Source organism: Oncorhynchus mykiss, chromosome 11 (genome assembly GCF_057628025.1).
Source record: "Oncorhynchus mykiss isolate SJ-2025 chromosome 11, ASM5762802v1, whole genome shotgun sequence".
Classification (NCBI taxonomy): domain Eukaryota; kingdom Metazoa; phylum Chordata; class Actinopteri; order Salmoniformes; family Salmonidae; genus Oncorhynchus; species Oncorhynchus mykiss.
Window position 1 is genome coordinate 13,874,420 of NC_143032.1, and position 17,637 is coordinate 13,892,056.

The 17,637-nt window shown below is 44.8% G+C and overlaps 1 protein-coding gene across 4 annotated transcripts in view; it reads left to right on the plus strand.

Annotated features, from left to right (window-relative positions):
- Nucleotides 1-17,637, plus strand: part of dpp6a (dipeptidyl-peptidase 6a) — a 359,154-nt gene that overhangs the window by 308,647 nt on the left and 32,870 nt on the right. For all 4 annotated transcript variants that reach the window (XM_036934924.2, XM_036934926.2, XM_036934925.2 and 1 more), the window contains 8 exons: nucleotides 10,392-10,546; nucleotides 11,786-11,883; nucleotides 12,362-12,485; nucleotides 12,601-12,639; nucleotides 13,491-13,598; nucleotides 14,090-14,181; nucleotides 14,944-14,991; nucleotides 15,566-15,684. In XM_036934924.2, coding sequence (XP_036790819.2) covers nucleotides 10,392-10,546; nucleotides 11,786-11,883; nucleotides 12,362-12,485; nucleotides 12,601-12,639; nucleotides 13,491-13,598; nucleotides 14,090-14,181; nucleotides 14,944-14,991; nucleotides 15,566-15,684 — 783 coding nt within the window. The remainder of the gene's footprint in view (nucleotides 1-10,391; nucleotides 10,547-11,785; nucleotides 11,884-12,361; nucleotides 12,486-12,600; nucleotides 12,640-13,490; nucleotides 13,599-14,089; nucleotides 14,182-14,943; nucleotides 14,992-15,565; nucleotides 15,685-17,637) is intronic.

Consider the following 17,637-nt stretch of genomic DNA (forward strand, 5'->3'; position numbering starts at 1 on the left):
GTGTATGTAGTAGGTGTGTGTTACAGTGTGTATGTAGTAGGTGTGTGTTACAGTGTGTATGTAGTAGGTGTGTGTTACAGTGTGTATGTAGTAGGTGTGTGTCACAGTGTGTATGTAGTAGGTGTGTGTTACAGTGTGTATGTAGTAGGTGTGTGTTACAGTGTGTATGTAGTAGGTGTGTGTTACAGTGTGTATGTAGTAGGTGTGTGTTACAGTGTGTATGTAGTAGGTGTGTGTCACAGTGTGTATGTAGTAGGTGTGTGTTACAGTGTGTATGTAGTCTGTGTGTGTTACAGTGTGTATGTAGTAGGTGTGTGTCAGTGTGTATGTAGTAGGTGTGTGTTACAGTGTGTATGTAGTCCGTGTGTGTTACAGTGTGTATGTAGTAGGTGTGTGTCACAGTGTGTATGTAGTAGGTGTGTGTTACAGTGTGTATGTAGTCTGTGTGTGTTACAGTGTGTATGTAGTAGGTGTGTGTCACAGTGTGTATGTAGTAGGTGTGTGTTACAGTGTGTATGTAGTCTGTGTGTGTTACAGTGTGTATGTAGTAGGTGTGTGTCACAGTGTATATGTAGTAGGTGTGTGTTACAGTGTGTATGTAGTCTGTGTATGTCACAGTGTGTATGTAGTAGGTTTGTGTTACAGTGTGTATGTAGTCTGTGTGTGTTACAGTGTGTATGTAGTCTGTGTGTGTTACAGTGTGTATGTAGTAGGTGTGTGTCACAGTGTGTATGTAGTAGGTGTGTGTTACAGTGTGTATGTAGTCTGTGTGTGTCACAGTGTGTATGTAGTCTGTGTATGTCACAGTGTGTATGTAGTAGGTGTGTGTTACAGTGTGTATGTAGTCTGTGTATGTCACAGTGTGTATGTAGTAGGTTTGTGTCACAGTGTGTATGTAGTAGGTGTGTGTCACAGTGTGTATGTAGTAGGTGTGTGTCACAGTGTGTATGTAGTAGGTGTGTGTCACAGTGTGTATGTAGTCTGTGTGTGTCACAGTTTGTATGTAGTCTGTGTGTGTTACAGTGTGTATGTAGTAGGTGTGTGTCAGTGTGTATGTAGTCTGTGTGTAATCTGTGTATGTGTTTACTGTTGACTCATGACCCACCCCTACCCCCAGATTAGTTTGAATGAGATTTTAAGATACAGAGGAGCCCTCCCAACAGCTATATTAGTCTAACTCCATTTAAACCCTGACATATACTTGTGAAGCGCTGAAGGCCTGGCAATTTAGACTAATCATTTATGAAGGAAGATTAATCTTTCAACGAGACGGGAGGGAATTTAGCCTGAGCTTGACCTGCCTCACAATGTAGACCTGCTTCACATATCATGTCACTCAATGCAGATCTCTGACAGACTGTATTCATTCTGCAATAACACATCAAATGTGTGTGTGTGTGTGTTTAGTGGTGACATAACCCGCGAAGGGGAGAGAAAGCCCTTCCCAGGTTGTGTAACATCTGTTTAGATCTGGACCAGACGGCTGCAGGGTCAGTGACAGTGTCAGACACAGAGAGGAAAGCTCTCCCTGGAGGAAAACTATCCCTGGAGTAAAGCTCTCCCCGGAGGAAAACTCTCCCTGGAGTAAAGCTCTCCCTAGAGGAAAACTCTCCCTGGAGTAAAACTCTCCCTGGAGTAAAGCTCTCCCTGGAGGAAAGCTCTCCCTGGAGGAAAGCTCTCCCTGGAGGAAAGCTCTCCCTGGAGGAAAACTGTGCCCCCTGTCTGTGTTTACCTACAGTTGAAGTCGGAAGTTTACAGACACCTTAGCCAAATACATTTAAACTCTGTTTTTCACAAAATTCCCTGTTTTAGGTCCGTTAGGATCACCACTTTTATTTAAGAATGTGAAATGTCAGAATAATAGTAGAGAAAATTATTTATTTCAGCTTTTATTTCTTTCATCACATTCCCAGTGGGTCAGAAGTTTACATACACTCAATTAGTATTTGGTAGCATGACCTTTAAATTGTTTAACTTGGGTCAAAAGTTTCTGGTAGCCTTCCACAAGATTCCCACAATAAGTTGGGTGAATTTTGGCCCATTCCTCCTGACAGAGCTGGTGTAACTGTGTCAGGTTTGCTCGCACACGCTTTTTCAGTTCTGCACACAAATGTTCTATAGGATTGAAGTCAGGGCTTTGAGATGGCCACTCCAATACCTTGACTGTGTTGTCCTTAATCCATTTTGCCACAACTTTGGAAGTATGATTGGGGTCATTGTCCATTTGGAAGACCCATTTGCCACCAAGCTTTAACTTCCTGACTGATGTCTTGAGATGTTGCTTCAATATATCCACATAATTTTCCTGCCTCATGATGCCATCTATTTTGTGAAGTGCACCAGTCCCTCCTGCAGCAAGCACTCCAATTACATGATGCTGCCACACCCGTGCATCACGGTTGGGATGGTGTCCTTCGGCTTGCAAGCCTCCCCCTTTTTCCTCCAAACATAAAGATGGTCATTATGGCCAAACAGTTATATTTTTGTTTCATCAGACCAGAGGACATTTCTCCAAAAAGTATGTTCTTTGTCCCGATGTGCAGTTGCAACTGCAGTCTTGTTTTTTTATGGCGGTTTTGGAGCAGTGGCTTCTTCCTTGCTGAGCGGCCTTTCAGGCTATGTCGATATAGGACTCGTTTTACTGTGGATACAAATACTTTGGTACCTGTTTCCTCCAGCATCTTCACAAGGTCCTTTGCTGTTGTTCTGGAATTGATTTGCACTTTTCGCACCAAAGTATGTTCATCTCTAGGAGACAGAACGCGTCTCCTTCCTGAGCAGTATGACGGCTGCGTGGTCCAATGGTGTTTATATTTGCATACTATTGTTTGTTCAGATGAATGTGGTACCTTCAGGCATTTGGAAATTACTCCCAAGGATGAACCAGACTTGTGGAGGTTTACAAAACCTTTTCTGAGGTCTTGGCTGATTTCTTTTGATTTCCCCATGATGTCAAGCAAAGAAAGGCAGGCCTTGAAATACATCCACAGGTACACCTCCAATTGACTCAAATTATGTCAATTAGTCTATCAGAAGCTTACAAAGCCATAACATAATTTCCTGGAATTTTCCAAGCAGTTTAAAGGCACAGTCAACTTAGTGTATGTAAACTTCTGACCCACTGGAATTGTGATACAGGGAATTCTAAGTGAAATAATCTGCCTGTAAAAAAATGTTGGGAAAATGACTTGTGTCATTGTCATCATTCCGCCGAAGTCGGTCCCTCTCCTTGTTCGGGCGGTGTTCGGCGGTCGACGTCACCGACCTTCTAGCCGTCATTGATCCATTTTTCACTGGTTTTGTCTTGTCTTCCTTCCTTTCCTTCACTCTTGGTTCCAATCCCATCAATTACATGTTGTGTATTTAACCCTCTGTTTCGCCTCATGTTTTGTTGGAGATTGTTTTATTGTATGTTTGTGCAAGTCATGTGTCGGTGTCCGACGGGTTTTGTACCCACTTGTTATTTTTTGTATATTATTTGATTTTTGCAGTTGTATGAGCACTTATTATAAGACTCCGTTTATACCAAGTTAGTTTTCCTGCGCCTGACTTCCCTGCCACCGATACACCCATTACAGAATCTCTGACCAATACCATGGATTCAGCAGGAGAGGGTACCCCAGCCATTGAGGTGGAGGAGCGCGTCCAGGAGCATGCAGTTTTACTTTACCATCTTGGAGCCGCCATGAACCGCGTTGTCCAGACAATGGACCTCTGGGAGAGACGGGGGGTTCTTCCAGCACCTCCACCAGCACAACCCGGGTCTCCCCTGAGCACCCCTTTCCCGCCTGAACCCAGTGGGATCCGTCTCTCCTTGCCACAGGAGTACGACGGGAGGGCTGACAACTGTCGGGGGTTCCTCCGTCAATGAAACCTCTATCTGGCCATGGTCCACCCAGCTCCATCGGACCATGAGAGGGTGTCCGTCCTCTTCTCATGCCTCACCGGGAGAGCCCTGGAGTGGGCCAACGCCGTGTGGAGAGAAGGAGATGCGGCGTTGGACCAGTTTAGGAGTTCACCCGTCGTTTCCGGGCAGTCTTCGACCACCCGCCCAGGGGTAGAGTGGCGGGTGAGCGCCTCTACCATCTGAGGCAGGAGACGAGGAGCGCCCAGGAGTTGGCTCTGGAGTTTAAGACCCTGGCTGCCAGCCCGGGATGGAACAACAGGGCCCTGATCGACCATTATCATTGCAGTCTGCTCGACGATGTCCGACAGGAGCTGGCCTGCAGAGACACCACCCTCACACTTGACCAGCTGGTGGACCTGTCCATCCGGCTGGACAACCTGCTGGCTACTCGCGGACGTTCAGATCGGGGTCTGGTGGTTCCATCCTCCCGCACCCCATCTCCAGTACCCATGGAGCTGGGAGGGGCGGTGGGCAGGGAGACCGGAGGGGGTTCCCACTTGTGCACCATCTGTAGACGCAGAGGTCAGTGCCGGGTTGGTTCCTCTGGGAATCGAGGCAGGGGCAGGACGCTCTGGCGTCACCCCAGGTGAGCCGGCACCATACTCACCCAGAGCCCTCTGTTGTTCATATGTTTTGTCTGTTACGTTCCCTGAATTTTCCCCGCATTCCCAGCGTAAGGCGCTTGTCGATTCAGGCGCGGCTGGGAATTCTATTGATAGTGCTTTAGCCTATAGTTTAGGGATCTCTATTGTTCCCGTGGATGTGCTCTTCCCCCTTCACGCCTTAGATAGCCGACCATTAGGGTCAGGGTTAATTAGGGAGGTCACCGCGCCATTGGGCATGGTGACGCCGGGGGGGTCATATGGAGAGAATAGTCTCTTCCTTATTGACTCTCCTGCGTTTCCCGTGGTGCTAGGCCTAGCCTGGTTAGCTTGTCATAACCCCACTGTTTCTTGGCCACAAAGGGCTCTCACGGGGTGGTCGCGAGAGTGCTCGGGGAGGTGTTTAGGGGTTTCCGTTGATGCTACTACGGTGGAAAGTCCAGATCAGGTCTCCACTGTGCGCATTCCCCCTGAATATGCCGATTTGGCTCTTGCCTTCTCCAAAAAGAAGGCGACTCAATTACCACGTCATTGACAGTGCAATTGTGCGATAGATCTCCTGGTAGACGCTGCACTTCCCAGGAGTCACCTGTATCCCCTCTCACAGGAGGAGACGGAGGCTATGGAAACATATGTCTCCGAATCCCTGCGTCAGGGGTACATTCGCTCCTCCACTTCACCCGCCTCCTCGAGTTTCTTTTTTGTGATGAAGACGGAGGGAGGTCTGCGCCTGTGTATTGACTATCAGGGTCTGAATCAGATCACTGTGAGGTATAGCTACCCGCTACCGCTCATAGCCACAGCGATAGAGTCAATAAACGGGGCGCGCTTCTTCACTAAACTAGATCTCAGGAGCGCTTACATCCTGGTGCGTAGCCGAGAGGGAGACGAGTGGAAGATGGCTTTCAGTACCAGCTCTGGGCACTATGAGTACCTCATCATGCCGTACGGGTTGATGAATGCGCCATCAGTCTTCCAAGCCTTTGTAGACAAGATTTTCAGGGATCTGCACGGGTAGGGTGTAGTGGTGTATATTGATAAGATTTTGATATACTCCGCTACACTCGCTGAGCATGTGTCCCTGGTGTGCAGAGTGCTTGGTCACCTGTTGGAGCATGACCCGTATGTCAAGGCTGAGAAATGCCTGTCCTTCCAACAGTTCTTCTCCTTCCTAGGTTATCGCATTTCCACTTCAGGGGTGGAGATGGAGAGTGACCACATTGCAGCCGTGCGTAATTGTCAGACTCCCACCACAGTAAAGGAGGTGCAGCTGTTCTTTGCCAACTACTACCAGAGGTTTATCTGGGGTTTTGGTCAGGTGGCGGCTCCCATTACCTCACTGCTGAAGGGGGGCACTGTACGCTTACAGTGGTCAGCTGAGGCGGACAGGGCTTTTAGTCACCTGAGGGCTCTGTTTACCTCGGCTCCCGTGTTGGCCCATCTGGATCCCTCTTTGGCATTCATAGTGGAGGTGGATGCATCCGAAGCTGGGATAGGAGCGGTGCTCTCTCAGCGCTCGGGTACGCCACCTAAGCTCCACCCCTGTGCTTCCATTTCGAAGAAGCTCAGCCCGTTGGAGCGAAACTATGATGTGGGGGACCGGGAGCTGTTGGCTGTCGTCAAGGCCTTGAAGGCGTGGAGACATTGGCTTGAGGGGGCTAAACACCCTTTTCTCATCTGGACTGACCACCGCAATCTGGAGTACATCCGGGCAGCGAGGAGGCTGAACCCTCACCAGGCAAGGTGGGCCATGTTTTTTACCCGTTTTGTGTTTACCCTTTCCTACCGACCAGGCTCTCAGAACGTTAAGGCAGACACATTGTCCCAGCTGTATGACACAGAGGAGCGGCCCATGGATCCCACTCACATACTCCAGGCCTCTTGCCTGGTGGCACCGGTAGTGTGGGAGCTGGACACGGTCAGGATGACCAGAGGAGGGTGACGTATGTGCCCGATAAATCAGCTGGTCGCGGACAGCAGCCGTTGCGTACCGAGCTCGCTCCCCTCCAGTGTCCGGCTGGGCGTCTGTACGTTCCGTCTGCTGTCCGCGACCGGCTGATTTATCGGGCACATACCCATTACACCCATTAGTCATGCACAAAGTAGATGTCGTAACCGACTTGCCAAAACTATAGTTTGTTAACAAGAAATTTGTGGAGTGGTTGAAAAACAAGTTTTAATGACTCCAACCTAAGCGTATGTAAACCTCCGCCTTCAACTGTATGCCTGACAGTGTGTGTGTGGAACACTGGCAGTGTGTGTGTGGGACACTGACAGTGTGTGTGTGGGACACTGACAGTGTGTGTGTGGGACACTGACAGTGTGTGTGTGGGACACTGACAGTGTGCGTGTGGGACACTGACAGTGTGCGAGACACTGACAGTGTGTGAGACACTGACAGTCTTGTGTAAGGGGAGTCAGAAAGACAAAACACCCAAGGTGATTATAGAACATTTGTCATCTGTGGCCTTTCTGTCAGACTAACTGCTCCAGCAGCAGACAACATCCTGAAATATGATGTGGCCCAGGGACAGAGCCAGGGAAGTCTGGCACGGCACGATAATAGTCACACACACTATTGATACGAACTGTGTCTGCATACCCCATGGAGTCTTGGCTGGGATTGCACATTTCGCACACTGAGAAGCTTATGTTTGTTGATTTGTTTGTGTTTTTTTGTGTTTACGGCAGTGTGGTTTATCGGCGTTGCAGCTGAATGTGTAAGCCTCTTTTCTGAGAAAGAAATAGTACAAGGACTTTACTTTATTTTTACTATTTTCTACATTGTAGAATAGTAGTGAAGACATCAGAACTAGGAAATAACACATAGGGAATGACATAGTAACCAAAAAGTGTTAAACAAATCAAAATGTATTTGATATTTGAAATTCTTGAAATAGCCACCCTTTGCCTTGATGACAGCTTTGCACACTCTTGGCATTCTCTCAACCAGCTTCACCTGGAATGCTTTTCCAACAATCTTGAAGGAGTTCCCACATATGCTGAGCACTTGTTGGCTGCTTTTTCTTAACTCTGTGGTCTGACTCATCCCAAACCATCTCAATTTGGTTGAGGTCGGGGGATTGTAGAGGCCAGGTCATCTGATGCAGCACACCATCACTCTCCTTCTTGGTCAAATAGCCCTTACACAGCCTGGAGGTATGTTGGGTCATTGTCCTGTTGGGAAAAAAATGACAGTCCAACTAAGCGCAAACCAGATGGGATAGCGTATCGCTGCAGAATGGTGTGGTAGCCATGCTGGTTAAGTGTGCCTTGAATTCTAAATAAATCACAGACGGTGTCACCATCAAAGCACCCCCACACCATAACACATAACATGCAGAGATAATTTGTTCATCCATACCTTGTCTCACAAAGACACAGCGGTTGGAACCAAAAATCTTCAATTTGTTTCCAGCTGACTACCTCATGAAGCGGATTGAGAGAATGCCAAGAGTGTGCAAAGCTGTCATAAAGGCAAAGGGTGGCTATTTGAAGAACCTCAAATATAAAATAAATTTTGAACACTTTTTTGGTTCCTACATGATTCCATGTGTTATTTCATAGTTTTGATGTCTTCACTATTATTCTACAATGTAGAAAATAGTACAAATAAAGAAAAACCCTTGAATGAGTAAGTGTTCTTAAACTTTTGACCGGTAGAATACAGTACATTTTTTCCCTCATCAATCTACACACAATAACCCATAATGACAAAGTGAAAATAGGTTTGTAGAAATGTTTGCACATTTTTGCACAACAGAAATACCTTATTTACATAAGTATTCAGAACCTTTGCTATGAGACTCGAAATTGAGCTCAGGTGCATCCTGTTTCCATTTATCATCCTTCAGATGTTGCTACAACTTGATTGGAGTCCACCTGTGGTAAATTCAAATTATTGGACATGATTTGGAAAGGCACACTCCTGTCTATACAAGGTCACACAGTTGACAGGGCATGTCAGAGTAAAAACCAAGCCATGAGGTCAAAGGAATTGTCCGTAGAGCTCCGAGACAGAATTTTATCGAGGCACATATCTGGGGAGGGTACCAAAACAATTCTGTAGCATTGAAGATCCCCAAGAACACAGTAGCCTCCATCATTCTTAAATGGAATAAGTTTGGAACCACCAAGACTCTTCCTAGAGCTGGCCGACTGGCCAAACTGAATAATCGGGGAAGAAGGGCCTTGGTCAGGGAGGTGACAAGATTGTGTCAAGGCACAGATCTGGGGAAGGATACCAAAAAAATTATTTTGAAAAGGATTGAAAAGGATTTTCCAATAAATTGGCAACTTGATGCATGATGATGACTGCTTGTCTAGCTTGCTAGCTAAGATTTTGAAAGTATGATGTTGACATGATCAGTCCAATCAAAGCTACGGTGTATATAACATGATTTGGTGTCATTTTATCTGTGGCCAATGACCTTGAGCCTTCTTGGATGGGCACTTCTAATGTAAGTCTATGACACATCACCCAAGGGTCTTGAATTTTCGAGCCATACCCGTAGATTTTGCGGTGACATAGTGTCCCCATGAGTGACAGAACACCGAGCCAATCATGGCGCAACTAGGAAAGATGACCAACCCCTCAACTCCGTTTTTCCACTGGCTGCCCCAACCACCACATAAATAACTGAGCTAGGCTGAAACACCTACATTTTGGAGCTGACTTACTCAAGAAAGCAAAAAAAAGACAATGTTTGTATGCGGCTTTATTAACTCAATGATTCATTTATCAGTTTGCAAACTGATATGTGACAGGTATTAATGCCAAAATAACATGCAAGACACATTTTTAATATATATATTTTTTAGATTAACAGGTGGGGCTCAAAACAGGTGGGGCTCTGTCCTGGAACAGAAATATGACTCTCCGTCTCATTAGTTTGGCCCACCTGATTCTGTCACATTACATTCAGTAGCTTCTATTGCCCACCTGCCTCAGTAACAGGCCGCTCATGCATAAGTAATGTGCGTGTTAGGCAGTGAGTCATTTAGGCCCAGAGAGTGTGTGAACCAGGGCGAATAGACGAGTGAGAGACTGCTCATCTGGGTAATCATAGTTGTGGAGATAGAACAGCTCAAAGGAACAGCTCATGGAAACAAAGGCAGGTTCAAACACACACACACACACACACAGTGTTTTTATGCATGTGTGCACATGGACGTGCCTGTGTGTGTGTGTGTGTGTGTGTGTGTGTGTGTATCTTCACCTGGCACTACCTATCAATAGAGTCCCCTCAGGGATGTGAGTGTGTTTCATATTATCCATATCACCCTGCATAATTTCAAACACATACACAGGCTCTGTAATGACCACAAGACGTCACAGGTTTTTGATGAAGAAAGCCAAGCTCCAACAGGACACTTTCTGTTACCTCAGCATCAGAAAAGGGGTCACTCACTCACTCACACTCACACACACACACAAAATGTCCTTGCTTACACCACCCTACAATGTTGCACCTGACTGGGAAATTACTTTTTCTGTTCCCTTCTCTGGTATGGTTCTCTTGAGTGGTTGGTCGATGTTGCTCTCCAGTGGTTGGTCGATGTTGCTCTCCAGTGATTGGTCGATGTTGCTCTCCAGTGATTGGTCGATGTTTCTCTCTTGTGAGATTAAAAGCAGTGTTTTGATTTATGACCAGAACATACGTCAGCATTTTTATGAAATTTACGACAGCATTGATCCAAACCGACTATACATCGCAAATTACGTTTGTGTCAGTATTTAACATGACTGATGTATCTGACGCACGTCAGCACTGGGTATTGTAATGTAGTTCTATTCAAACACATAATGGGTTTCTGTTAGAGTTTCAACACCTTTATTATTACTGAAAACTAAAGGATATTTCTCTCCTGTCCTTTTCCAGAGGAGATCTTCCAGACCCATATTGCCCACTGGTGGTCTCCGGATGGTGCCCGGCTGGCATATGCCACCATCAATGACACTATGGTGCCCAGGATGGAGATCCCTATGTTCACAGGAACTACTTACCCTACCGGGAGGGAGTATCACTACCCTAAGGTTAGAACAGTATAATTACTAACCTATTACCAACAAAACATTTTCTACTACAACGCTACACCACGGTAAATTGTACCACCGCTCAAATCAAATCAAATGTATTTATATAGCCCTTCGTACATCAGCTGATATCTCAAAGTGCTGTACAGAAACCCAGCCTAAAACCCCAAACAGCAAGCAATGCAGGTGTAGAAGCACGGTGGCTAGGAAAAACTCCCTAGAAAGGCCAAAACCTAGGAAGAAACCTAGAGAGGAACCAGGCTATGTGGGGTGGCCAGTCCTCTTCTGGCTGTGCCGGGTGGAGATTATAACAGAACATGGTCAAGATGTTCAAATGTTCATAAATGACCAGCATGGTCGAATAATAATAAGGCAGAGCAGTTGAAACTGGAGCAGCAGCACGGTCAGGTGGACTGGGGACAGCAAGGAGTCATCATGTCAGGTATTCCTGGGGCATGGTCCTAGGGCTCAGGTCCTCCGAGAGAGAGAAAGAAAGAGAGAATTAGAGAGAGCATATGTGGGATGGCCAGTCCTCTTCTGGCTGTGCCGGGTGGAGATTATAACAGAACATGGCCAATATGTTCAAATGTTCATAAATGACCAGCATGGTCGAATAATAATAAGGCAGAACAGTTGAAACTGGAGCAGCAGCACGGCCAGGTGGACTGGGGACAGCAAGGAGTCATCATGTCAGGTAGTCCTGGGGCATGGTCCTAGGGCTCAGGTCCTCCGAGAGAGAGAAAGAGAGAAGGAGAGAATTAGAGAACGCACACTTAGATTCACACAGGACACCGAATAGGACAGGAGAAGTACTCCAGATATAACAAACTGACCCTAGCCCCCCGACACATAAACTACTGCAGCATAAATACTGGAGGCTGAGACAGGAGGGGTCAGGAGACACTGTGACCCCATCCGAGGACACCCCCAGACAGGGCCAAACAGGAAGGATATAACCCCACCCACTTTGCCAAAGCACAGCCCCCACACCACTAGAGGGATATCTTCAACCACCAACTTACCATCCTGAGACAAGGCTGGAAGGTCACGAAACACACAAAAAGGTTAAAAAAAGTCAACCAATCTTGGGAAATGGGAAACTACTCCAGCATGGAGTTAGTTCTGTCTTTAGGTGTGTCCTTCATGAGGCAGATGCACTTAAAATGTCCAATAAGAACAGTTGTTTTAATAATGGCATTTGCAATCATAGTGTCTCACTGCTGTCTGTCCTCCGTGCAGGCTGGGGAGGAAAATCCAGTCATCTCTTTGTATGTGGTCAACCTGAACGGGCCCCTGCACACCATCGAGATGAGGAGACCTGAAGACCCGAGGATGGGGTACACCACACCACACAACCACACCACCCTTACTAATCTAACCTCCATGTACAACCACACTACCCTTACTAATCTAACCTCCATGTACAACCACACTACCCTTACTAATCTAACCTCCAAATACAACCACACTACCCTTACTAATCTAACCTCCATGTACAACCACACTACCCTTACTAATCTAACCTCCAAATACAACCACACTACCCTTACTAATCTAACCTCCGTACACAACCACACTACCCTTAATAAATCTAACCTCCATTTACAACAACACTACCCTTACTAATCTAACCTCCAAATACAATACTACTCAAATGCTAATAGCACATAGGCCTACTATATATACCATGGCTATATATCCTTGTGGATTTTAAAGGGGTGAAAACATGCAATATGTCAGTAGAATGTTCCTAGTCCTTTATCCTAGATGTTGAAAATACATTAATAAACACTCTTATTTCTGTTTGTGTTACAGAGAGTACTATGTCACCATGGTGAAATGGGCGACTACCACCAAACTGGCAGTGAATTGGTTAAACAGAGCCCAGAACATATCCATGCTGACGTTGTGTCAGGCCACCACCGGCGTCTGCACGAAGGTGCGTGTGTGTGTGTGCATCATCTTTAGCTACAAACACAGCTGTTTTTCAGCCTACTTTGTTAGCTTTTCTTAAACTTATGATTGACTTTTCTTTCAAATGATGTATGTTTTAGAAACATGAGGACGAAAGTGAAAGTTGGCTACACAGACAGGTAAGAAAGAAACATCAACATGATTCAAGTACAAATCATTTCATTTTAGGGCTGTTAATCTGTCTTTTTATAGTACTTCAGAGTGGAATGACAATCCATCATTTCTAGATATGTTATAATTAAGCAATAAGGCACGAGGGGGTGTGGTATATGGCCAAAGGATTCTTCAAAGTAGCCACCCTTTGCCTTGATGACAGCTTTACACACTCTTGGCATTCTCTCAACCAGCTTCATGAGGTAGTCATCTAGAATCCATTTCAATTAACAGGTGTACCTTAATAAAAGTTCATTTGTGGAATTTCTTTCCTTCTTAATGCGTTTGAGCCAATCACTTGTGTTGTGACAAGGTAAGGGTGGTATAAAGAAGATAGCCCTATTTAGTAAAACACCAAGTCCATATTACGGCAAGGACAGCTCAAATAAGTAAAGAGAAACGACACTCCATCATTACTTTAAGACATGAAGGTCAGTCAATCCGGAAAATGTCAAGAACTTTGAAAGTTTCTTCAAGCGCAGTTGCAAAAACCATCAAGTGCTATGATGAAACTGGCTCTCATGAGGACCGCCACAGGAAAGGAAGACCCAGAGTTACCTCTGCTGCAGAGGATAAGTTCATTAGAGTTAACTGCACCTCAGGTTGCAGCCAAGGCAAAGGGTGGCTACTTTGAAGAATATAAAATATATTTAGATCTGTTTAACACTTTTTTGGTTACTACATGACTTCATATGTGTTATTTCATAGTTTATATGTCTTCACTATTATTCTACAATGTAGAAAATTGTAAATAAAAAAATAAAGAAAAACCCTTGGATGAGTTGGTATGTCCAAACATTTGTCATATGACTGTTAGAATGAGGAGCCGCTGTTCTCCAAAGATGGTCTGAAGTTGTTCTTCACCAGAGCCATCCCACAGGGAGGCAGGGGCAAGTTCTTCCACATCTCCATGTCCATCACACAGGTACTGTACACTCCCTTTCTACACTCTCTATTCTGTGTTCTGCATGTGGGCTTCCATACGCTACATTTGCTTCCTACAGCAATGTACAGCATAGCATAGACAGCACCACTCAAGAAGGTGAATGGGCAAGACCAAAAATGTACAGTAAGTGCCTTTGAACGGGGTATGGTAGTAGGTGCCAGGCGCACCGGTTTGTGTCAAGAAATGCAACACTGCTGGGTTTTTCATGCTCAACAGTTTCCCGTGTGTATTAAGAATGGTTCACCACCCAAAGGACATTCAGCCAACTTGACACAACTGTGGGGAGCATTGGAGGTCACATGGGCCAGCATCCCTGTGGAACGCTTTCGACACCTTGTAAAGTCCATTGTCCAAAAGAATTGAGGCTGTTCTGAGGGGAAAAAAGGGTCGGGGTGCAACTCCATATTAGGAAGGCGTTCTTAATGCTTGCTTTACTCAGTGTGTCTATCTCTTCCTCCTTCCCTCTCCAGCCCAACACTAGCACAGACACGCTGCAGTCCATCACGTCTGGAGACTGGGACGTCACCCAGGTCCTGGCCTATAACGAGAACATCCAGCTAATGTGAGCTCCTGACGCAGCTGGGCCACACACACACGCCTTCACATGTAGTATACACACATTCTTTGCTGTGATTATAACACAAACACCCATCCACAACAAAATTCTCTCTCTCCCCCTCACTCTCCCACTCTCCGGAGTAGAGTAGAGTTTTTTTTATCCCCGGGGTTCATGTAGTAAAAACACATTGGATACATGACAGTAAAGTAAATAGGCAGTTAACGTCATAGATTTAGCCGGTGGTAACTTGTGGAATAGACACCAACTGGAATGCGGTTTTAACCAATCAGCATTTTGGATTAGACCCAACCAATATATAAATGACAATAAATATACTTGGGGAGCCGCTCTGAGAGAAGCAACCTAAATTCATCAAACAAGAGATGCTGGGATTCCTTCAGAATGAATTGCGCCTTACGTATGACTCCCCCCTGTCAAATTTGTTCCTGGCCTACTTAAGTTTCAAAAAACATCCTCACCTCATATTTAATTTATGTTACATCTCTTCCAATGTCAAGACCTGCTGTTGGAACTGTTGGTACTCTTGCTGCTTATATCAAGCTGACAAGTTTCTGTTCAACTGTACCGCTGGAATCTGCTGCACTCTTTACACGAACCTACTTTTCTCACTTCGTAGACTCCTTACATTTGTGACTACGGAAATGCTTCAATGACGTAATGTTGTGTGCACCCATGCATTTGTTATATTATGTATTAGTTGAACATATGTCCAACTTTAAATGTTTATTATTATGTATCTTGCAGATACTTCTTGAGCACAGAGGACGATCCGAAACGCAGGCACCTCTACAGGTAACACATACATAGCTCTGAATAACTGTCTCTAATTCTGTCCTCTTCTGTTGTGCCTAGCTATGTTTGTTTTTTTCACCTTTATTTCACCAGGTAGGCTAGTTGAGAACAAGTTCTAATTTGCAACTGCGACCTGGCCAAGATAAAGCATAGCAGTGTGAACAGACAACACAGAGTTACACATGGAGTAAACAATTAACAAGTCAATAACACAGTAGAAAAAGAGAGTCTATATACATTGTGTGCAAAAGGCATGAGGAGGTAGGCGAATAATTACAATTTTGCAGATTAACACTGGAGTGATAAATGATCAGATGTCATGTTCAGGTCATGTACAGGTAGAGATACTGGTGTGCAAAAGAGCAGAAAAGTAAATAAAATAAAAACAGTATGGGGATGAGGTAGATATATTGGGTGGGCTATATACCCCCCCCCCCAAAAAAAAAAAGTTATTTTCGTTTCACTTGGTTAAAAAGTAGGTGCCAGTTGTCCTGGATGCTTTGAGGGGCTTTGCTCAGTCTGAAAAATATCTAGGAGAAAGACTTGGCTCAGTGTCCTGTTGTTGTGTTTGCAGTGCGGACACAGTGGGCCCTTTCAACAGACGCTGTCTCTCCTGTGACTTCTACGAAGGTTGTGGCTACGTCAGAGGTTCCTTCAGCCACAGCATGAGCCTCTTCCTGCTTAGCTGCAAAGGTGGGAGCCACCGGTTGATTGGTCTGTCTCTCTCCCCAAGTGATCTATTTTTTCAGTCATATGAACCTTTGGTCCCTCACCTCTGAGAGACACTCTGAGACAATGAATTCAATGTATATGTTCGTTACAGATGATATTTGTTCAGTGTATTTCAACCACGGTCTTTACTCAAGAGGGTCTAACAGCAGCAGCCCAAAGATTCAAGTTTCAGGTTAATGTCATGTGCAGTGTACATAAATGCCATTCTTGTAAGTTCCAAACCCAGCAATGCAATAATCAATATCAATGTAGCACTAAAGATAAACATAAGGTAGAATAAAACTCAAATCAAATTGTATTGGTCATATGCACATATTTGGCAGATGTTATTGCGAGTGTAGCAAAATGCTTGTGTTCCTAGCTCCAACAGGAGGTAAAAAGTCGAATTTCAAAACAGAGCCAATTTAAATCCCTGATAGATATGGATGTGCTTGCACTTCCCAGGGCTTCCACTAGATATCACCGTCTTCACATCCTAGTTAAGATTATACTATAAAGGAGAGGCTCATGAGACCCATTTTAGTGAGTGGTCTGTCAGGGTGCCTCAGTCTCATGAAGCGTTCTCCCGAGAGAGTGTCCTCTCGTTCCAGGGCTTTTATTCAGACAATGAAATTCTCCGGTTGGAACATTGAGGATATTTGTTAAAAACATCCTCAATATTAATTGCAGACATGTTTTGACTTGTTTCTACAACCTGTAACGGAACTTTAGTTTTTGTCATGGAGAAAATGGTCGCGCCTCCATGAAGATGGATTACTGGACTGAACACGCTAACAGGTGGTTAAATGATGGGCTTTATGGAACAAATCAGTCATTTATTGCCGAACTGGGATTCCTGGGAGTGCCTTCTGATGAAGATTATCAAAGGTAAGTAAATATTTGTAGTGTTTTTTCAAACTAATGTTGACTCCAAGATAGCGGAATTGTGTAGTTGTTTATAAGCAGGTACTGAGCGCCGTTCTCAGATTATGCTTTTTCCGTAAAGTTTTTTTGAAATCTGACACAGCGGATGCATAGAGGATCAGTCTCTTTAATTCTGTGAATAACACTTGCATCTTTTATCAATGTTTATGAGTATTTCTGGGAAAATCACTATGTTTTGGAATCAAAATATTACTGCACGTAACGCACCAATGTAAACTGATTTTTTTATATAAATATGTACATTATCGAACAAAACATACATGTATTGTGTAACATGTCATGTGAGTGTCATCTGATGAAGATCAAAGGTTAGGGATTCATTTTATCTATATTTCTGCTTTTTGTGACTCCTCTCTTTCGCTGGAAAATGGCTGTGTGTTTTTGACTTGACTGTGACCTAACATAATCATGTGGTGCTTTCGCTGTAAATCATTTTTTAAATCCGACACCATGGGTAGATTAACAAGAAGTTTATCTTTAATTTGCTGTATTGAACTTGTTATTGTGTGAAAGTTACATTTCAAAAAAATATTTTTGAATTTCGCGCGCTGCCTTTTCAGCGGAATGTTGAGGTGGGGTTCCGCTTGCGGAACGCCGTCCTAGACAGGTTTTAACTCGCCTCTCAAAGCACTTCATAATGACAGAAGTGAGTAAGAGTAGTTCAGTTACCTTTGCTTTCTTGGGTACAGGAACAATGGTGGACATCTTGAAGCAAGTGGGGACAGAAGATAGGGAGAGATTGAATATGTCCTTAAATATTCCAGCCAGCTGGTCTGCACATGCTCTGAGGACGTGGCTAGGGATGCCGTCTGGGCCGGCAGCCCTGCGAGGATTAACACGCTTTAATGTCTTACGTTGTCCATGGAGAAGGAGAGCCCACAGTCCTTGTGTAACATATAAGCTGGGAGTCGGAAAGCAAGTGCAGGTGGTGAGTTTAATAATAAACGGAACATAGACCAATACAAGAAACACGAGTAGCGTATAGACATG